Source organism: Parambassis ranga, chromosome 16 (genome assembly GCF_900634625.1).
Source record: "Parambassis ranga chromosome 16, fParRan2.1, whole genome shotgun sequence".
Taxonomy (NCBI): domain Eukaryota; kingdom Metazoa; phylum Chordata; class Actinopteri; family Ambassidae; genus Parambassis; species Parambassis ranga.
The window spans coordinates 2,808,110-2,830,461 of NC_041036.1; the positions used below are offsets into that span (position 1 = coordinate 2,808,110).

Here is a 22,352-nt window from a genome sequence, read left to right on the forward strand (position 1 = left end):
GTTCCAAAACAACGAAAACACACCACACATCTGGAAAAAAACACTTTATTTATTTCCAAAAACAAAGAACTTATTGAACAAAGACTGATGCAGAAAGCACGAGGCCCAGGGTTCTTCTTTTACATGATGATCTGACTGCTACAGTATGTTTGTGAATCTGTGTTTGGTAAGATGCTTGATTTGTGATCCTAGCTCCTAAAACTCTGAAGAAAATGTAACAAAAGAGACGATGTCAAGACTTTAACAGTCTCATTTAGGAAGGAACTCATGAGGAACCTGATCTGCAAACTCTGCCCGACCCTCTGAATGCCAGTGTCGATGGTTATCTAACGGTGAATATTGAATTCTGCATGTTCCTTTCATTGTTTAAAACCACCTAATCAAAGCTAAGAAACCCTACCAGAGCACGTCCAGCCACAAACTCCGCCGTGGGGCTGGATCCAATCTACTTAAAACACACGTGGGTATAAAAATCTTTAATCAATGTTGACAAAAAAACACTAGTATTACTTGAGTTTCAATTGTACAGTACGGTGAAAAACAATCCTGTGTTTAATTTTAACCCAAAGAGGGAAATGTCATTTACAGGATGTGAAGGAGTCCACACCACCATCCATCACGCTTCACCCGCAGAACCGCTCGCTCTGGGGTCGAGCTTCACAGGGGAGGCACAGCAGAGTGGAGGACATGTGTATGTGGTCGCCTGAGGCTGTATTTGGCTGTTTGTGGAGAGAGGTGTGTGTGTGTGTGTGTGTGTGTGTGTGTGTGTGTGTGTGTGGGGACGCCTCTGGAGAGTTTTACCGTATTGACACTGCAGCCTTAGCTCAGTCAGTGTTTCCCCCTTTCAAGTCAACAAGCTGTTTCTGCTGAGCAACACAGAGAACAAAACGACTGTGTCCAAGTCTGCTGCTACACAACAGATGTGTTCATTAACCCTGCCTCAGTCTAGTCTGACAGAGAGGGCGAGCGCAGGGACCTGCCGCTGGCCGGGCTGTTGCTGTAGGCGTGCGAGTTGTCCCGGTCCCTGTCCTTCTCCTTGTCCTTGCTTTCGTGCTTGTGCTTATGTTTGTGCTTGTGTTTGTGCTTCTTCTTCTTCTTCTTGTGCTCGTGGTGATGGTGGTGGTGGTGGTGGTGGCCGTGGTCACCACCATGTTTAGTGGATGAGGAGGTGGTCTCCTTGGAGAAGGACGGCACAGGCGTGGCAGGCATGGAGAGCAGGGACTGTTCGACTGAAGGTGGCTCTTTACCTAGAAAGAAAAAAGAACATGTAGGCATTAGGCCAAGCGCTAATAAATGTTTTAGACATCTGTGTGTGTGTGTGTGTGCGCTTACCGGGAGTGGAGGGTCTCTCTAACAAATTGAGATGATGGTGAATGAAGGCCTGGCTGTCGTGTACAGTCTCCATATCAATATCTTCATCTTCCATTGTGTTAAACTGTAACGGAGCACAGCTGTTTTAACACCTTGTGGATTTATTGTTTAGTGTATGTATGTGAGATGTTTCTGTCAGTACACAGCCTACAGCGGTGGCACATTCTTACTCTGATCTTGTAGCGTCCTCCTCTTCCATCATCTTCCTGTTGCTGCAGGATCTGTCCTGGCTCTGGAGGAGACCCCAGTGGGGTCTCGGCCTTCCTCTTCAGGCCTTGAGGGGGTTGGCCCACACCGCACACACCCAATGAAATAGGGTCCGGCTCCTCATCCACCTGAGAGATGTGAAGTATAAAGTTGTTTGTAATGATTGTTCTTCAGTCTGCACTTTAGTTAACCTGCAGTCTGAGAGAGTTCAGGTTGTGAACAGCAGCCAGACTGCTGCTGGTTCTGGTGATGCAGGGTGATGTAATGAGAGACAGGCTCAGCCAAGAGCTGCTGGCAGCACCGTCCTGTAGTACCCATAATTACACAGATCCAACCTAAGATAATACCGTTTTTTATGATGTAGTCTGTACGTGTAGCATCTGAACCTTTTTACGCAGCATTATTTCCTTCAGTTTGATTTAATAAAGACCACCAGGCAGCTCGCGGCTTACATCACCGCTGGCAGAAAAACCAAAGAAACCTGACACAATGACTCATTTTAACAAATTATCCAGTGACTGGAGAAAAAGGGCAAACCACTATGATATATCAAGTTCTCTTGATCAATTATCTATTGAGAAGCTTAAATACTTACTTCTTGTCATGTTTACGTCATGACTGACACCTGGTGTACTACTAGCCAGGACTGCACTGTTCCCACAGAGGTGCAGAACTTTGGTTTTTAGCCCCAAGTGGCTTAAAAACAAACACTAGAGATCACTTACTGTCGTGTAGCTCATGCCCACTCCGTGGATGCCTATGCTAGCAGGTGTGTCCATGATGCTGCCGACCCCCATCTCGGGCTTGATGGTGGGGTTGAGGACAGCTTTCTTTTCCTTTAGGTTGAGCACCAGTCCAAGTTCTGGCAGCGGCAGGCACGAGGGCCGAGTCAGGCCGAACAAGGTGTAGTAGAGGTTCACGGCGTCGCAGCGCAGCCGCCAGTCATTGGAGGTACCTGTGAGAAAGGAAGAGACAGGATTAAGTAAAGGCTTTCTATGACAGCAGGCCTTTGTTATCACTTGCAGTCATCTGGAAAAGCGATCAGTCTTCAGACATGGCCGCTGCATGCACTATGCTTTTTTAAAGGTACATGCCAGACATTAATCGGCTGCACACATTCCCACAGAGACAATACCAGCTCAGCTAAAAACAAGATAATCCACTGTGTGTGTGTGTGTGACACGAGAGCTAATGCATCATGAGGAGTCATTGGAGTGGTTGTAGTTGGGATGGATGAAACACCAAACCCTGCTAAAGGGCCAGGCGCCTAACATGCGGGGGTGGAGGTGGGGGGGGGGGGGGGGGGGTAATGTGGCTTTGAATAAACGCCTAACAGCAGCAGATAGTTTGTGTTCTTATAGCACTGACCTTCAGCCGGTGAAACATCATCCTGTGTGAGTGTGTGTGTTTTACACACAGGGGGGGCCAAACGCATTTTCATAACATATTATTTAAGATTACAACACTCTGGTCAGTATGTATTTAAACTGGCAGCGCTGTCCAGCAGCCACACACACTAACCACACCAACAAACAGGAGCTCGATGGAAATAATGACCATCGGTGTTTTTGTCCGTCCTTCATCCTTGTAAGTCAATAAATTAAATTAAATCCCGACGGTGTACAGTAATACGGAGCTGTGAGCGTATATATACTTGTATTTGGCTTTTGAGGTGGTGTGTATTTGGATTGGCAGGCTGAGCCTTTATAGACTGGCTAGCTAGCTCAAAGACAAGCAGGCCCCCCTGGAAGAGAAAGAAATAATGAAACCCGAGGACACAATAGGAGGCAGAAACTGTGCGTATGGGGAGGCACGGCACCAAAGAGCAGACCTTAACCTTTTCAAGTTCAGTTCAGTAGCGGAGGAGGACGCTCTCAGCCCTGATGTTGGTTTATCTTTTAATTTACAGTGTGTTTTCTGAGAATGCCATTTTCTGTTTCTTCTATATGAAGCGTTTCATACTCGATCCAGTCTCCATTCATTGACATTTTTCAATACGACCTGTTATTTATATAGCATCAGACGAGAGAGTTATCTCTAATCCACAGTCAGCGATTCAAGGCAAACAATGGCAAAGACAAAACTCCTCTTTAACAGGAAGAAACTAAACATAACAGGGCAGCAGTGGCTCAGTGGTAGAGCAGGGTTGTCCAATAACCAGAAGGTCAGCGGTTCGACCCCAGCTCCTCCCTAGTCATCGTTGTGTGTCCTTGGGCAAGGCACTTTACAGCTCACAGAGAAGCAGTCCAGCGGTAGATCTAGACCAAGAGAAGTTTCTAAAAGTGACAGGTAACAGTCGCAGGGACAGCGTGATTGATTTTTGTCTCAGTACAAGGCTCAACGGAGCTTTTAGACTTTTTATCAGCCTTGTTTTTGTTTATTAATCATGAATCATAAGCGGTCTGGCTTTATGGAGCACTGTTAAACTAAAGTATTTTAAAATACAGCTGTGATTTGTGCAGCATTATGTGTTTGTGTGCTGCAGGATGCCTGCACTGAACTTTGGTTTGTGACCTCACTGTTTTGTTTTGCATTTGATAGACAGAAAGAGTGTGAAACCAGCTGAGAGACACACAAGAGCCGCATTAGCAATTTGAAGAACATCCATTTGTGACAGAGCCAACTCTGCTGCTGTGTTTCTTTCAGGTCTAACAAAGAGGATTATGATGGTCAGATTATCACAGATGTGAGGAACACATGTGGAAGAGGAAAATCAATGACAGTGATGGATACGTTTTACTGCACTGTATCATGTGAACCTACTGAACACACACAGAATGGAAAACACTGAATAAACAGACATGTCGTAAATAAGATCCTCAAACATGATTCACACTCAAAACCAGAACCCTGGTTCTTGGATTCTTGGTCACATCCCCGACCAAAGCCATTCCTGCCTGGTTACTGAGAGTCAGCTCAAGGAGAGGCTCTTGTGGCTCCAGCCTTTCATGTCAGTGACAGAGCCAACAGCACTGCTGGGAACTTCTTAAAGAAATACGTTTCGATCAAATCCATAACTCAAAAAAAAAAAAGAAACTGGAAAGGGTCTCACTCTAGTCTCTGAAAACATTCAGGCTGCACCATGAGGTTGTGAAATATCTCCTCTGAAGCCACACTGTTCTGTGACCAGAGGACGTTTTGTAAAAATGCAGCCGGCTCCTGTTTCTTCTACAGTTTTAGTGCTATGCTGGCTTTGATAGACAGTAAAACAAAATCTAATATCAGAATGAAATGGTTTTCATTAAAGAACCCTACAGATATATATGGATCTCTGTAGAATCTCGGCTCATTTACTGGAACTTGTGATCGGCTCTGTGTGCAGTGTGTGTGTGTGCGCGTGTGTGTGTGTTAGCGGTGAGCTTAAGCACACTGAGCATGCATTAATCAGAGTTCCATCGGTGTAATTTACCCTAACTGTGGTTGAATCGGGTCATTTGTGGTTAGAACCTACATTGTGAGAGCTGGAGGAGAAACTAGGCTGTAATTTGTTCCTGAGGAACGAAAGGGGCACATTATATATCTAAATCTGATGAGAAAGCTGCAGAATACAGACTTATTTGTCACTTCCAAGTCAGCCTTATACTGTAATTGCATGCTCCATTTTACTGTAATTTCTCTTTTACCCAGTTGCCTCTTTTTACTTCTTTAATTATTAGTTAACACGTTTAGCTTATCTTATAAGTTTTAATGGTCGAGTCTTCATATTTATATTGAATTGTATTGTTTTCTTTTGTTATAGGTTTACACTGTTGAAGGGATTGTGTGTGAGTGTGTGTGTGGGAGTCATTGTTATGTGTGTGGGAGTCACTATCTCTGGAAAGCTGTGTGTGTTTGTCTCACCTGAGTTCATAAGCTTCCAGAGCTGGTCGACCAGAGCTTCATTACACAGAGCTGAGTCTGTGGTCTTTGTAAATGGAGGATTCTTACAGAGCACGCCCAGGATCTTATGTCTGATTGGACCACAACAACAACAACAACAACAACAAAAAAACAAGTTCAACGGTTAAAATCCACACATCATCTTTTTAAACATCTACATTCTATAGATTGATAAAAATCATAAAATGTGTTGCCAACTACCAACTGGTACCTGACATAGTGCACCGGCTCATTCTGCACCATGCTGAGAAGCCACTGCAGCTCTCCGGAACTCCTTTCAACTGCAGGACAGAATAGAAGACGCTTTACACACAAGAGAGAACACAAACAACAAACCTGGGGCTTGTGAGCTGCTCAGTCAGATCAGATCAGATCAGATCATAAAGCTGCTGTGGCTGAGCTGGATCAATGATCGTTACATCAATGCTAATGATAACAGCTAGTTAAGTACCTCTAGTGTAGTCCACCAGAGCTTCCAGTGCAGCGACGCGGACGTCTACAAAGTGTCCATACTCAGCGTAGGACTTGAAGAGCGAAGGGTCGCTGGGAATGTGTCCGTTCTTTTGCAGCTGACGGATGGCTCTCAGACAGCTGGAGAGGAGGGAGGAAGGTACGAACATTATTCTAGGACAGGCTGTGACCCTGAACTAACGTGACTAATTGATCTTTCCTTTGTGATGTTTGCACAACAGGCATGTATACAGACAGACAGTGTAGACCTTCTGCTGCGGAGACACGTACCTGACCGTGATGGTGTTCCTGAAGCTCGGCAGTAGCTTCTCCATGTTTAAGAATCGCGTGATCTCCTCCAGGATCAGACGGACATCAGGATTCAAATTGTCCACTGTCCGCATCTCGTTGTTGATGCTGATGGCCGGGGTCAGAGAGTTGGTCAGGGCTTCAATCAGCTCTGCACGGTAGTAGTTATCTGAAAACTGGAGATGATAAGAGAGAGGGAGTAAAACAAAACATGGAAAAAAGGCACATTTTTGTTTATATAATTTGAAAAAAGAAAAACTATGGCGTCTCCAACACCACCGATAAACTTCGTATACCTTATTTTTTCTGTTGTCGTTATACTTGATGAGGTCAAGTATGAAGTTGAGGACGTCTTTAGGGCAAAGGTTCTGCACATCTCTAAGTAACGCCATGGCAACGGGCATCGTCTGACATGAGAGACCAGGGCAAATGAAGAAACAAAGAAATATGCACAACACAACATGTAGTTCTGTGTAAATAGATGCTATAAAAAAGAGGTTATTTTTCTTTTGCACCTTTTGTAGGAAGTAGCTCTGGAAGTTGATGAAGTTGTTGGTCTTAACGATGTTGGGGCAGCTTTTACAGCAGAACATTCTTGTGAACAGGGACTTCATAGCTGGAGGACCCTGCCATGTGCTTACCATGGCGTTAGCAATCTGCAAGGTTCACGCAAGAACAGAGGAACAGTTTTACAGCCACATATTTTCAATCTTTTTGCTGTGCTCACTGTAAAAAAAAAAATACATTCAAGATTAGTGAAAAGCTCGAAGGAGGAAACATGTACGTTATTGAGAAATACAGCAAGAATGTTGTGTAACAATGCCCTTTCTGTCTGTTCTACTTTTTGTGGTGAGAGCTGAGCTACAAAGTAAACAGCGAATGTACACATGAGCAGCACATGAGGTTTCCACAGGTATGAAGACCAGTGGCTCCAGCGGTCTTTGAGCTCCAACAGGATATTGGGGAATTTATGTTAATGTGGTAATATAGGGCTAAGGGTCACTGACGCAGGATGTTGTCATTTGGTTAGAAAAATAGAGGAGGGCATGCACACCGGAATGTTTTTAAAGTGTGTATGGGCACATTCACGAACACATCTGTATTTTTTTTCTTCCATGTCAGTGTTTTCAACATGTGCATGCATTTGTCAGATTTTAAACGCGGCCCCAGGCTATTCCTCCTTCCTCCCCACATATTCTACCAATAACAAGCAACTACAATCCACCCCAACCAATCACAATGCTGCCAAGTCCATCAGCGGATTAAAGCCTGCCATGTTTCATTTTGTGGTCAAGTGTGAGTCTGAGTGCATGTGTTTATGTGTGTGTTTGACGACGTATGTCAATCTGTGTGTGTATGTGTGTGTAGTTTATACTAGGGGCCATTATGATGGAGTCTGTTGGGGGTTCCGCAGCCAAACACAGCAACTTAATGAAGAAGTGAAGTGCTGCCATTTCAACCTCCACTCAGTTTATCATGTTGTGAAAATATTGGTTCAGGTGGAACCTGAAAGGAGGAAAAATCCAGTGGGGTGAACTTTGGAATTGACCAAATCCAGAGAATAGAGAATTTCCTGTAGCCGCAGAATAGGATTATTCAGTCAACTGAACTGAGGGCAAAAAGGGTTAAACGGGTGGGTGGCCCTGCTAGCTGGGAACAAGTTGTACTGTAGCTGTTTTCACAACATTATTTGAAGTAAATATTTGTTAAAACAATAATCAAAAGTAAAAGAAGAAAATGTCCCGGAAATAGAGGGACAACGGACCCAAGGAGGACTTCCTGTTTTGCATCACTATATGTCAAAAAATTCCCTTCTCACCCCTTCCTGTGTGGTGTGTCTTTCCTCAATCTCAGGTCCTCTACCAGAGGCCTGGGAGTTTGAGGGTCCTTCGCAGTATCTTACCTGTTCCTAGCACTGCGCTCTTCTGGACTGAGAGTTCTGACGTTGTTCCTGGGATCTGTTGGAGCCACTCTCCGAGTTTAGGGGTCACAGCCCCGAGGGTTCCAATTACCACAGGGACCACTGTTACCTTCACCTTCCACATCTTTTCTAGCTCTTCTTTAAGCCCTTGGTATTTCTCCAGTTTCTCGTGTTCCTTCTTCCGTTTGTTGCCATCACTTGGGATTGCTACATCTACCACTGTGGCTTTCCTCTGCTGTTTGTCCACTACTACTATGTACGGTTGGTTCGCCATCACCATTTTGTCGGTCTGTATCTGGAAGTCTCACAGGATCTTAGCTTGGTCATTCTCAATCACCTTTGGAGGTGTGTCCCATCTTGACCTTGGGACCTCCAGGCCACATATGTTCCTGTACACTATGCCTGCCACTTGGTTATGCTGTTCCATGTACACCCTGCCTGCTAGCATCTTACACCCTGCTGTTATGTGCTGGATTGTCTCAGGGGCGTCTTTGCACAGTCTGCACCTGGGGTCCTGTCTGGTGTGGTAGACCCCAGCCTCTATCGATCTTGTGCTCAGGGCCTGTGCCTCTGTTTTTATATATATTAATATATATATACCCGTCATCGTTAAGGTCCAAAGAATTTGTATAGATTCTGTAGTCCAACAGATATCAGATATGATATCTAAAAAATGAGCTCCTAAGCGTATATGAGCCGTCAATGTTGGCATCAATGGCAGCTTTTAAGGTTGCTTGGCAACAGCTAAACTGTTGTGAGTGACACATACCTTAGCCAAACAGAAGCAGGCCTGCATGCGGACTTTGTAGAAACACTGTTCCTGCTCTAGGATGTCAGTCAGAGCCAGTCTGGAGGCAGGAGTTGGGAACTTTTCCAGCGCTGAGATGGCTTCCTCCTAACCCAGAGCGTAATTGGAAAAATCAAACTTTTATTACGATTACATGTTAAAAGCTTTCTGATGGTCTAATTTTTTTAAGCATTATATTGCACAAAAGTACACCTGTCTCCTGACAATCATCAAGACATCTTAGTGTGAGCCCACCTGTGCAACTACATCCCTCTCGTAGCGTAGCTGGTACTGCCACATGAAGTCGGCCTGCTCAAACTCCACCTTCCTCAGAATAGACATGTCTGGGTCGATCCGGATCCAGAGCAGAGGAGAGTCAGCGCTGGAGAGGGAAATAAAATGTGATGTCCAGTTTTAGAAATGCAGTTTTAACACCTTAAACATTCAAACAATAGGACATCTACATTTCTGTTAAATATCTTATGGTCCAGAGGTAGCTGACAACTTACTCCATTGCAGATAAATCCATGTCGACCTCCTCTCCATTCATGAGGGGGATCTTCTTCTTCTTATTTCTGGAAGATTAGTTGTAGACAGACTGGTTCACACACAGATACTGACACAGATATTAAAAGTAACCCTGGTGCTCTGCGGTACCTCCTGCTCTTTGAGTGACAGGGGATGTCATGTTTCAGGCTGTTCTCCTCTATCTGCAGTGTGTGGTTGAAGGACCCATCCAGCTCCTGTACCGTCACCTTAATGGGACCCTTCAGGGGAACATTCATGAGATTATTTAATAGAAGAAGAAAGCTCTGGACTTTTAACCTCTTTAAAGCCACAGTCAGAGACTCACCACATATTTCTGAGTTCCAGATGACATGTAGTCCTGGCGGATCTCAAGCTCCAGCACATTCCTCTTCCTGTTGAAGGCAAAACTACCAAAAAACTTCACCACAGCACTCTGGTCTCTGGATATGAAAAGTTAAGACTTAACATGTGTAGATTCTCTAATACTTCATGAGGTCATGGTGGAAATTACTGTTATTTGAGTGCCGTCCTCAAGTTTCTAAATTCAGATTGCTTTAAGCACCTAATTTTAGTGTTAACATTGATCTCATCCAAATGATTTCATGTCTTATTGGATAACATCAAAGCGTTACCAAGTCAGCAGTCAATGAGCTGCCAGGCAGCTGGGAGCCCTGCAGAGTGCTTTATTTGAAAGATCATTTAAGGTCTAGCTTGACTTGCCTTTACCGTCTCTTGCACTCAGTTGTTTAATGTGTGTGATAAACATGGATGAACCTTGCATTATGTTGGCCTATAGGTTTTCTGATAGATGGTATTGAAGCTCAGTGCAGGAGGCTTCAGATAGATCCTGGCAGCGTCTGAGTCCCAGTGAATCCTAGTCTGGACGTGAGGTTGGAAACCTGTTAAAGGATACACCCATTGTTTGATGAGGGGGCCTATGTCTTTTCCGGAAACATTGGAGATGGATTTGAGGAAGGCGTGAGTAGAGAGAAGCATCTGACTCCACATGTGGCTCTGGTACTTCTGAGACGAGGCTGTACTGGCCAGGCTCAGGAGCTTGTTAAAAACCTGGAGACCAAAAGAGAGGGACAGAAAAACAGAGACTTAAACTAAGAACTGGAAAAAGACTGAAGGTAATCTCACTACAGCAGTCAGTAAACATCTTAATCTTGTGTCTGACCTGCAACATGAACTCCATGCTGATCCTGTTTTCTATCAGCCTCATCACCAGGTGGGCCTTGCACTGGAACATCTTGTAGTACTCCCAGGACAGCGTGTGTGGGTGCTTGATGGAGAAGTGAAGGTGGGGGGTCGGACTGAAGGGATAATGCTCCGTCAGTATGTTGCATACTTTGAAGTGAATGAATGTACTGATGCACAGTGAATTATATTTTATAGCATTACTTGTCCTTCTCTTTGCCTCCACCAAAGGTGGGATGCAGCAGAACTCCTCCCATTTTTAGTTCGTAGTCCACAATCTTGCTCATCTCCTGTTGAATAACAGAATGAAATTTATATTAAAAACATGGAGAAGTAATCAGAACACTTGAGAAGCACTTATATGTTTAGTCACTGTGGGCTCATGTTTATGCAATACAAAGTCCTGCACCTCTATGGAAGCAGAGAGAGAACTCATATGTGTATTGTGCAATGTTGGATCTCTCTGATTATTGATTTTACAAAAAATAAATCAACTGGAATCAGTATGATAACAAGTATCTACACCTGCCATCGATGTGTAAGGAGTGCAGATGTTTTGCATTTTTACAGAATAGTGTTATCTTTCATTTTCCTAATGTCCGGTTTACACTGTGTGATTTTGGGCTGTTGCAGACGAAAGACGAGCATCGTAGGAGCATTGTGGAGATATCTGTGGTCGTGGCTCTAAATCCGTGGTCTTACATCGCACTGTGAGACAGATTCCAGGACGGCCGGTGTCAGCGTCTGGCGACCAAAGACAAGCTGAGATAAAATTCTAGCGGTGTCAGAAATTTAGGATGACTGACTCACAGTGTGACAGCTGCTACGACCTCTCACCCCGCATCCACGTCCTCCTCGCATGTTGACGTACGACTTAACCTGCGTTCGCCTGCGATTCAGTGAATGGTCATCGTACAATCTGCACGCATCAAACTTGACGTCATACCAAAGTTTATTAGATTCACGTCGTGTAGTGTGTCATGCACTGGTCTTATAAGATTGCTAAAAATCGCACAGTGTAGAAAGGCCATTAATAAGGCATATTTTTAACTGAGATATATAGAATAAGTGGGTTTTGGGAAAACAACAAATCAATTTTCAATATAGCTTCTATTATTTGACTTCAAACCCTGCGGGATAATTACATCTTTGATCCAGTGCCTGTATTCATTGACTCCAAAGGTCTTCTTTAGATAGAGGCCGTAGATGTAGCCTGAGATTCCTTTCAGCACCCACTCATCAGCCCTTCAGGAAAAGAAAAAAAAACATCATAAAATACAACATTACCAAATAAATTCATACAAATATGACAAAGTGTGTAACATATTTGTAGCATAAACTCTGATCTAGCGAGTGTTGCAGTGAATTAACTTCTATTGAGCATGTGATTAATGGCATCCAACTGCACGACTATTTGACATAAATACTTCAGCTCCTTCATTCCCTGAAGACTGATGTTAAGTCATGTATACTTGAAACTGAAGACATCCTTTTTTCGTTCGTCCTTTTCAGACCACACCGCTTTGAGCTCTTTCTCTGCACACCACCCTTTTAAATCATTTAAGGCCACACTTGTTGCTTCACCACCACTTTGTAATAGTGAGTTTTACCCTTGGGGTATTTCTTGGATGGAACTTGGCGTGGCACACACACCGCTCTCATAAATTTATCGGCCTGGATTTATTTGCTTGTAAAAACCAAAAAATAGAGACACAATACGCTGATTCAACCTTGGTGGTTTCACTGCTTGACACTGAACTAAATCCATTCTGGCTTATGTAGTAAAGATGATTTCATCTGTGCTATAATCAGCATTATAGAGCACAGTATTTTCCTTTAAAGATTCACCCCTCTTAGCTTTAAGACTCTTTGGATCATATTAAAAGTGATAATTTATAACTTTGGACGTCTTAAGCTATCAATTTCCCTTCATTCATGATCTCAGCCTCACAGCTGTAAGAAACATTTTTTGAGGGGTTGGAAAACACAGCACAGCTTCAATAAGAGCAAAAGTTCATCTTCAATGTGGTGTTAATCTTGTTTTCTTTAACTAATACTGCATAGTTTTTGGACTAGTTTAGTAAACAGTTTTTGTCTCGTGCCTTCTCTTTTCTGTGCCTGACAGGCTACTGAGCTTGGTCTGTTTTCAATTACAGGCACCAGTTAACCTCCACTCTGATAAATTGCTCACAGGCAGCGCTGCGCTTCGCTAAAAAAATCAAAGAGATCTGACTTTCCTCAGGTTTTTTTCTTACACAACAGCAGCCTGCTCAACAGCATAAGCAAACACATCTGATGTGTATTTAGAAGTCAGAGTGGAGAGGAGAAGGAAGGAGGAGGAGGCGGAGGGATAGCAAGGAGGTAAATGCAGGACACAAACACCTTAGCTACACTAGAGTCTTAAAATCCCACCGATGTGCTTCTTTAAACAACCAAGACCATCTGAAGCAGAGTCTCTCACGGACATTGACCACGCTGTGACACTGCGATCCATCATGTTGGTGAATACAGTCATCCAGACCTGGGCTTTGCCAACCTCTGACTCCTGGTACTGACAAAACAGCTTGGTGCTGTTGTAAATCTCTCATCGGCATTATTATATGAAAAGGTCTGTGTTACCGCACTTTTCAAAAAGACCAGCACACAGCCGGGAGAACTGCAGGGCTTTATCCAAAGTGGTTTTTGTGAGAGTATATGCTCCAAACAATTATAGTGCTTTCCCATTACCAAAAAATATGACTCTGAGGGTAATGATGTCCTGTTTGAGAATACTTAGAGCACACTAGTTCTTGGCAAATAAAATAAAATAAAAGGGCATTTTAAGTGGTCACCACAGACTTATACATGTCAGTAAGATGTTCGGACCTAAATGATGAAGCTGACCACATTCTTCCAGCGCTGACTGAGATCGACTGTGCTGGTAAACTTTTACCAGGAAGTCTATGTTCTTGTTGTTTCATTGTTTTGTTAGATGCTTGTAAAAGCTTTGTGGGTTATTTCAAGTGTTTTGATGCAGGTATTTACTCTAAAGTAAAGATGAGAATGTTAAGTTAAGTTATTTCCTAGGATAACACTCTTTCTCCTGGATATTTGTTGTTTATTTTCTCATTTTCCAGTTGTTTTTTCAGGACTGGAAAATCTGAAAAAAAGTTTTTTTTAGAAGACATGGGAACCCTTAATGTTTCCACAACTGGAGGCTCTTAAAACATAACAACAAGACAACAAAAGGCCTGAGGTTTTTGGTTTTACCATGACATCCTGGAGATGAAACAGCCAAAGAACTGCTGCGCCAAAGCCTGAGCCAGACAGCGACGAGTCTGTGGTGTCTGGTCTATGATCATGGCACTGTGGAGCATGTTGGTACTGAAAAACAAAGGCGACATCTAAACACGAGAACACAACCTGCAGTGATAACATTTTACAGTATACCATCTTTGTAGAATATACTTTATGTCTGGCACATTTCTTGTGGCACTAAGGAAGATTTCTTATCATAGCTTACCTAAAGATGCTCATAGAAGCATAGGAGGACACTTGAACATAAGCCTCGTCCACAAACACAGTCTTGAAGCAGGCGTAAGGGTAGCGGCATGTCAGGATTTCCTCATAGAACTCAAAAATCTCATGCAGGTAGGACATAGAGTGTTTGAGCAGAGGGAGCAGCTGTGGCAAGCAGAAGTGGGTCACCTAAGAGGACACAAGACAAACAACAACATCTTTTATTTGGATTACTTAACAAAAAACACAAATATGGTTATTTATTTTGAATATTTGAAATACAAGTAGTATTAAGGAACGTCTACATCTCATTAATAGACATAGGAACAACATAATTTGAACCCACCTCGTGCATGTAGGGATCGACAAGAATTTCAAAGGGCCCTACGGCCAGGGAGATGTTGGGGGCAGCGGTGGGGATTGGGAGGACATAGTGGAATGTCTTCTTCCTCATGTCATGGGTGTAGATGGTCTCTACCAGATCACCACAGGACACTGCCACCATGGACGCATCCACGGTGAACTCCAGCTTCCACGTACACAGCTCTGAGTACGAGTCCACGCAAGGGAACCAGAATCTGGAGGAGAGAAGATTCAAAACATTAATATCCAGATGATGGTTTGAAAATGAAAAAAAAATAGTTGTTGTTTCTAACCTTGTGGAGTTCTGGTATCCAAAGGAGAAGACATGGGCTCCTCGCTCTGCCATGCTTCCTTCCACATCAGGAACAACAAAGTGGAGACCTCCCTTAGGCTGGTCCAGTGAAAATTCAATGTACACCTTGAACACTTTCAAATCTGGAGACACAAAAAATAATCATCTAAGAGGACAGACTTTCATTTGTTTAAATTAAACTTAATACTTTAGCTATCTGGTGTGGATGGTGGAATATTAAGAGGAGAGTAAATTACAACACTTTCCTGACATTTGATATAGAAAATAATACAAAGGGATCATGGGTGACTTTGGATTTTACCATCTCCTTGTTTCCACAGTTCAGATGGCACTTTGATAACCAGCTCCCCATGTCCTGCATCAGGGTCCACAGCACTAACTGCTGCTGTGTATGCGCTGGAGAAATAGTTGAGGTTCCTCCTACAAAATAACAAAACCAAAGCAGAGACATCTCATTGATGAATTTCATTATGCAGTACACATAATGTGTAAATAAAGCTATACATAAGTTAGATATTATACACAAAGTAAACTCCTTTTGCTTCATAATGCCCAGCCATTGGCTGAATATTTAAATAGTCATTATACTCACTTCCAGCTGATGCATTTGTCTTTTTACACACCTGTACCTACCTGATGTTTGTTTAATTTGAAACCTTTTGGTATTAGGCTTTAGCTTGTGCATTAACAATTAAATCAAAGCATATGGCAAAAATTGTACTCACTGCTTGGACTCATGGTGGCACACCTCCAGTGTGGGATCATTATAAATGAAGGGGGCTTCAAGTTCATTGACTCTAACCCTGTAGATGCGGCATTGTTTACTGTTAAGCTTGATCCTGTTCAAGTTGACCACTGTGGGGAAAATGGTCAGCTCAACATAACCCTATGGGATGCAGAAGAGAAGCGATATCAGGGTAAAAATCCTACTGCAGCAGATCAATCAATAACATTTGACTGTAAAGCCCTTTTTATACAAAGGTAATCTAACACACGGTTCTTCCTAAAGACAGAGGAGTAGCTCAGTAAAAACCCATCAGCACCAGTGACTTTGGATCGTTTGAAAACTTTTTGCTGTACTCACAATGACAGACTTCCTCTGAAAGTTGATGTTGTTGATGCACACCACCTGGTGGGTCGTAAAGGCAATAACACAACATAATATTAGATATATGTTATTATTGTAAAATCAACAATACATACTTTACATTTAGCACGCTAATAATCTATTAATTACCACACTGCAACTTCAGAAAACGTGCAAATAGACAAAGCACCACAAATTACAGAACGTTTATAACGAGCGTGTCCCAGCCGGTCCGTCACCGTTTAAAGTCCCCGAAAAAGGTTCCGTCGAGTATTTGTATCGCCTGTTATGTGAAGTTATGACGATCATTGCCACAGCTGCGTCTTCTATCTTGTCGCATAAATTTTCTATAGTCGCAGTGCAAACAAAAAAAACCCCTCTCGGCTACCGTATGTATGTTTGTTTTCAGTTTTTTAATAGTAGCAGAATAAGTGTTCGTACCGTTACTTCACTGATCGTCAAACGTGACAGCAACGCATAGATTTCACGCTAACAAAGACAAAGAAAACCAACAAAATACTTATAATTTGAATGGACGTGGGCTCTCAAATCCTTTATCCTTCTTCCTGTTCATCCTCGTCGCTCGTTGTTTTGTCTTGACGGAAGTTTCAATATGCCATAACTCTGTGATGGTTCCGTGCTACGTCGCTTTGCTATCTTGCTCTATATATTTGCCACAAGTGCCACCAAAAAATGTGTCTTCAGATGCACGGCGACACAAACTACAGCTTTATATTTCACAGTATACTGTGAAGCCGGAGCACTGTAACAGCCACTGTTATGTATCCTCGGTAGACTTCAGTGTTTTCATTGCAAACTCAGCGGACACATTTCTAAATATAAATCGGCCATTTGTAGCAATAATAGATAAGAGGTCCTCTTAATGAGTGCCGTGCATCAAAACGTCCAAATATATCTTCCCAAGCCAAATGCTCAAAGAGTTGTAACAGCGGGTCCTCTGTGTGCATCCATTTTGTTAGTAACCTTTGACCTCCCGCCTAAAAATTATTAGAAATATATTTTTATATCAAGAAAACACCAACCATAATTAATAACAGAGATATTCCGAACACTATACAATCGTTTATGACGCTAATGTTAATGAATCAAATTTATTTAAAATAAAAACACATTTCTGCTGCGTCACAAAGGGGCGGAGACTTCTTGTACTTAAAGCCACTTCCGCATTGGTCTCATTTCTCAGCCACGGAGGTTGCCACTTGTTTAAAATCTATGTGCTCCCCCCTGTGGTCAAAGCATACACATCGCACACACTGCTTACATTACAAGGACCCGCCAAACGTACACACAGAGAAGAAAACACATGACAGGCCTGGGTGCTAGCTTACCGGATTAGCTAGTGCTGCTAGGAATCATGTTTGTAGCGCGGAGTATCGCGGCAGATCATAAAGATCTAATTCACGATGTGTCGTATGATTTCCACGGCCGCAGAATGGCAACATGTTCCAGTGACCAAAGCGTGAAGGTGAGCTTCACATCACAGTTTGCTAATGTGTAGCATTGTTAGCTGTCATGCTTGTTAGCTAGCTTGTTAGCATTTACTTACACTACTCACACTCCTAGCTCACTATTGAACTTTCCCAAGAAGTGTTGATAGGCAAAAGGTTGTTAGCTTACACTGCTGCATATTCTTACATTGAAGGTGTAGTTCTACCGTAAACGCAGCGGTTTTCTTTGCTACAGTACTTGTAGCATTCAAGCTAGGTTTACTGTTGGCAAGCTTTGTACCTTTGCAAAAAAAAAAAGCTTAGAGCCAATTAAAGAGATGTGTGCACACATATTTTAATCGAAGCATCATCATTTTATTCCTGTCAGGTTTGGGACAAAAGTGAGAACGGAGAGTGGCACTGCACAGCCAGCTGGAAGGTAACCCACCTGCCCTTGCTTCATCAGTCTGAATAAATACCGTGTTTTTCTGATATCATGCCGGGTTTTCCTGTCATCTTCTTTGCATATTAACTACATGCCACACGTGTACGGGTTCCTAACTTATGCCTTTGCTTTGTGCAGTATATTCACTGCATTGACAGAAGTTCTTCTCTGTGCAGACACACAGTGGATCAGTGTGGAGAGTGACCTGGGCCCATCCAGAATTTGGGCAGGTTCTAGCTTCCTGCTCGTTTGACAGGACGGCTGCTGTCTGGGAGGAGATCGTAGGGGAGTCTAATGACAAGCAGAGAGGACAGAGCCACTGGGTAAGTGCAACTGTGTGTTTTGTCAAACTTTAGAGAATATTTTATAAATCATAGAGAGCTCTTTAGTCCTGCTGCATTAACAGTATTCATCGTAGGCAGTGACCGTGTAAGCTGCTAATAATAATAATAATAATGATGGGCTCACTTTTCATAGCCTTTTCTTTGTCACTACAGTAGATTTCATCCCAATGTCTCATGTTGCTTTGTTTCAGATAAAGAGAACCACACTAGTGGACAGCAGAACCTCAGTGACTGATGTGAAGTTTGCTCCTAAACACATGGGCCTTATGCTGACCACGTGCTCTGCAGACGGAGTGGTAAGGATCTACGAGGCTCCTGATGTGATGAACCTGAGTCAGTGGTCCCTGCAGCACGAGATCTCCTGCAAGCTTAGTTGCAGCTGCATCTCCTGGAACCCCTCCAGGTTAGTTGGCAGATTTACTTTGAATCAAACACCACATAAAATTAAGTAAGGAGGAGGAGTGCTATGTGAGAGGTTGTAGGTGTATTGCTTTGGGGCTTCGGAGTTCTTTCTGAACTATAGTTAGTCTATAGTGAATTTAGACACACATCAGTATCCAGATGTCTTATCCTGGTTTTTATCATATTCAATATTTAGGTTTCTGGGTTATACCGCAAAGCAAAATCTACAGAGCCAGGCTTTCGATGAGAGCCAGCTTGACAAAGCCAAAGCTCTCTTTTAGACACAACTTGTATCATAGTTGTTATAAACTCTTTGCTTATCTGGACTATTTGCTTCACTATAAAACTTGTATAAAAAATAAAAAGTATGGCAAAAAACATGCATCTTCCAAGTAAATGAAACAGAACCGTTTGTTGAACACATTGACGTCTTTCAGCAATTTCAAAGATTCTGGCATGTCTGTGTTAAATTCTGTAACCTGACCTTTGACCTCTTGATAAATGTGGTTTTCCACTGCTTAACTTTAAACTCTGACCTTCCAGTAGCTCATGGTAACACAGGGGCATTGATGTATCTGTCGGTGAAACCTTTTTTTTGTCTTCCCAGCTCTCGTGCCCACCCTCCAATGTTTGCTGTGGGTAGTGACGACAGCAACGTAGCGTACGGGGGGAAAGTACAGATCTATGAGTATAATGAAAACACACGGTAGGTATTGTTTTTTTAATTTTAGGGCTCTATATACCACAGTTTAATACATATGTTTTTTTTTTCAATGTATTTTTTGTAGAAAATATGGCAAAGCAGAGACACTGATGACGGTCACAGACGCAGTCCATGACATTGCGTTTGCTCCAAATCTGGGAAGATCTTTCCATGTGCTCGCCATTGCTACAAAAGATGTCAGAATATTTAAGCTTGTTCCTATGAGGTAAATGATTCTCTGAAATCCTGAACTTTAGACATTAGAGTTAGCATTCAAACTTAAATTCATATTCTACCAGGAAGGACAGCGCTACCACAGGACCCACCAAGTTTGAGGTGCAGATTGTGGCTCAGTTTGACAACCATAACTCCCAGGTGTGGCGTGTGAGCTGGAACATCACCAGCACCCTGCTGGCGTCCTCCGGTGACGATGGCTGCGTACGCCTCTGGAAAGGTGGGAGACTGTTATTGGCTGCTGTTAATGACTGCTCATTCGTCCTGCTTTTGTTTTTGTGACAGCTATAATGAGAGTTGTTTTTGTTTAGCATGTTAAAATGCTGATTAAGCAGAGACTAATTCGTGTTTTTCCCCCAAACTCGTCGTTTGTATCGGGCTGCCTGCAAATTTGGATGTAGAAATTAGGACTCAATAATCTGTGACATTTTTACCCCGTTCACACTGGGGAAAGAAATCTGGCTAAAGCGGGATTCGGGCCTATCCAGATGTTTTTTTTCTGAGTGTGAACGCCTCGAATCCGGCAGTATCCAGTTTGATTTCAGGATTGGCTCAAATGTGGCTCAGGTGTGAACGCAAATGTGGCTAGCGAATCCGGCTAGCGGCATGCTACTTCCGGTTAGCGACATACTACGTCCGGTTAGCGATGTGCTACTTCCAGTTCACGGGGCGCGACACGGGACAAAAAAAACGCACGACGCATGCGCACACGCGGTCCTACCGCGGCCTGAACGGACTCTGTATATTACGAGGCGCCACCTAGTGGTTTGGAGGACCGCAAACACGCTGGATGAAGCCGGATTGAGTGCGGGCACAAGTGTGTGCTAGCCAGATTTGAAAATAGGTCTGAACGCATCCAGCTTAAAGGCTGTTTGGGCTCAATCCTACTCTAGCTGGAATGACTTTCTCCAGTGTGAACAGGGCCATGATGTCCCTTTGTGGCCCACTTCCATCAGCATTCTTTTTTCCTCTCTGCTGACTTTTACCATCTGTGTTTTTGCAGCTAATTACATGGACAACTGGAAGTGCACCGGCATCCTGAAGGGAGACGGCAGCCCGCTGACAGGTTCATCTGGTCAGCCCACAGCCATGAGCACCGTGGTGGGCTCCTCTGTTCAGACCTCCCAGAATACCCTGAATGGGATGTCTGCAGGAAGGTAGGTGGTGTGGTGTGTGTGTCACACCACTCACCAAGCCCAAACCCCAGAGCCAGTCAGAACTGACAACTATGTTATGCCTCACACTGACTGGGACTGCCGCTGCTCACTGACAAAACGTGCTGGATTCACACTGATCCAATGCTGCACTCATGCAAAGAGCTTGGCTTCCAGCATATACAGGCTGTGTGGAGCTGGATGTGTTGTGGTGTTGCTTTACAAGTGACTTCCTCTTGATTTATAGTGATGGATGTTAAGAGTTTCCACTTTGGATTTTCAGTGTCAGGGCTAACTGTTTCCTTAGTAGAAAAAGTCAAATAAATCTGTTTATATGAATTTGATATGTGGCTATTATTTCAATTACTAGAGTTATTTTGTTCTTTGGTGTTAAAAAAAATCGATCTGTCTAAAACATCCAATATTTTTTGTGGCAGTTTTCATTCTTACAATTTCCAACTTGAGCAGTTTCCTCCTTCTCATTTCTCTCTTCGACTCAACATGTATCGCTGAGTAAATATTGCCAAACTCTTTGCTGAGCAGATTAATTTAAAGTTAACAATCCTTATTAACCAACTGTAAACAAATACAGTGAGTATGAATACAGCCACATACATTTATAGAAGCCGGACCTTAAGCATCATTAAAAAATAAGATGATTGTTTATGTGAAGGAGGAGGATTAATAAGTATGTGGCTGTATTTATGTTCAATTTAACAACTTAAAGTCTTTGTATTAACCCTTTGTTATTTTAACTCTTTAATTTACTATTAACCTGATTAACACAAACGGATTAATTCTCTTTTCAGCCCATTTTTTGGTTTTGTGTAATGTTACATTTAGGTTTTACCTGTTGATGAAGTGGGGTTTGTGGAAGTAACGTGGCATTGTACTGCTTGTTGCATGCAGGATTGGCAAGAGAGCTCCCTTTGCTCCTCCCCTGCGGCAGCTGACCTCTTCAAAGATATACCAGCGTCCTGCGTATTACTAATGCATCAGCTGCCTTTATGCCGGGTGTCTCTGTGTTTCAAATGACATAACTGCATTTTTTACATGGTTGAACCCTTTTTTTTTTGGGCATGAAAACTGCACGATTCTGTACTACTTGGCTTTCACTTTATTCTGATCCCTTTCATGCAATCTTCAAAATAAACTGTTGTCACCGTTTTGCCTGCCATCCTTCTTCCCCTTTTTATTTTCTGCAGCATACATGTCTTCTTTTTCCATCACTCATTTCTATTTCCTTTTATGTGTTTTTCTCCTGTATACTCCTTTTGTTGTCTGTTTTTCCCCTCTCCCTTTCCACATATTTGTCGTCTTGGCTTCAGGTATTTCTTTCCTCCTCTGGACCCTCCCCGAGCGGGGAGCAGGTATGGTCACCTGCTGCCTCCCTCCTCCCTCATAGAGCACTGTGATGCTGAGCCCGTTCCGCCTCAGCAGGCTCAGGCTCTTACTCGCAGGCACTCCAGTAGAGCTCTGCTGCCCTTACCAGAGGCCGAAGGGCAGTGATTGTTTCGTGTTAAAGAAAATAAATAAATACATTGGTGGGTGGGGATTAGCAACTAAACTGCCATTCATTTCTAATAAAGATTATAATTTTTCTCTGTTTTGTAACATGGTTTTTTTCTGTGCCTAAAAGTAGTATTTAATGCAGCGGAACACATTTTAATAATGTATATGTTAGTCTGGTGTGTGTCTAAAATTCAGCT

The 22,352-nt window shown here is 43.0% G+C and overlaps 2 protein-coding genes across 3 annotated transcripts; one reads left to right on the forward strand and one right to left on the reverse strand.

Annotated features, from left to right (window-relative positions):
* Window positions 1-33: 33 nt before the first annotated feature.
* Window positions 34-16,898, reverse strand: taf2 (TAF2 RNA polymerase II, TATA box binding protein (TBP)-associated factor). The gene is made up of 27 exons (XM_028425120.1): window positions 16,438-16,898; window positions 15,911-15,965; window positions 15,552-15,712; window positions 15,128-15,246; window positions 14,807-14,948; window positions 14,497-14,728; window positions 14,155-14,339; window positions 13,902-14,015; window positions 11,798-11,897; window positions 10,857-10,942; window positions 10,633-10,768; window positions 10,366-10,520; window positions 9,778-9,892; window positions 9,582-9,691; window positions 9,434-9,499; window positions 9,180-9,306; window positions 8,907-9,032; window positions 6,732-6,872; window positions 6,513-6,623; window positions 6,199-6,392; window positions 5,909-6,048; window positions 5,669-5,738; window positions 5,419-5,528; window positions 2,304-2,533; window positions 1,542-1,706; window positions 1,333-1,435; window positions 34-1,247 (listed from the first exon to the last, which is right to left on the reverse strand). The coding sequence occupies exons 1-27, from the start codon at window positions 16,485-16,487 to the stop codon at window positions 946-948; spliced, it is 3,645 nt and encodes a 1,214-aa protein (XP_028280921.1). The 5' UTR covers window positions 16,488-16,898; the 3' UTR covers window positions 34-945.
* A 210-nt stretch (window positions 16,899-17,108) lies between these two features.
* On the forward strand, window positions 17,109-22,245 carry seh1l (SEH1-like (S. cerevisiae)). Of its 2 annotated transcripts, none has more exons than XM_028425121.1 (9): window positions 17,109-17,399; window positions 17,750-17,800; window positions 17,983-18,129; window positions 18,342-18,553; window positions 19,160-19,258; window positions 19,341-19,481; window positions 19,555-19,709; window positions 20,493-20,646; window positions 21,972-22,245. In XM_028425121.1, the coding sequence occupies exons 1-9, from the start codon at window positions 17,289-17,291 to the stop codon at window positions 22,150-22,152; spliced, it is 1,251 nt and encodes a 416-aa protein (XP_028280922.1). In that variant the 5' UTR covers window positions 17,109-17,288; the 3' UTR covers window positions 22,153-22,245. The 2 variants fall into 2 exon arrangements, with proteins under 2 accessions (XP_028280922.1, XP_028280923.1); XM_028425122.1 differs by lacking the exon at window positions 21,972-22,245 and adding an exon at window positions 21,553-21,939 and having other exon boundaries at window positions 17,110-17,399.
* Window positions 22,246-22,352: the final 107 nt, after the last annotated feature.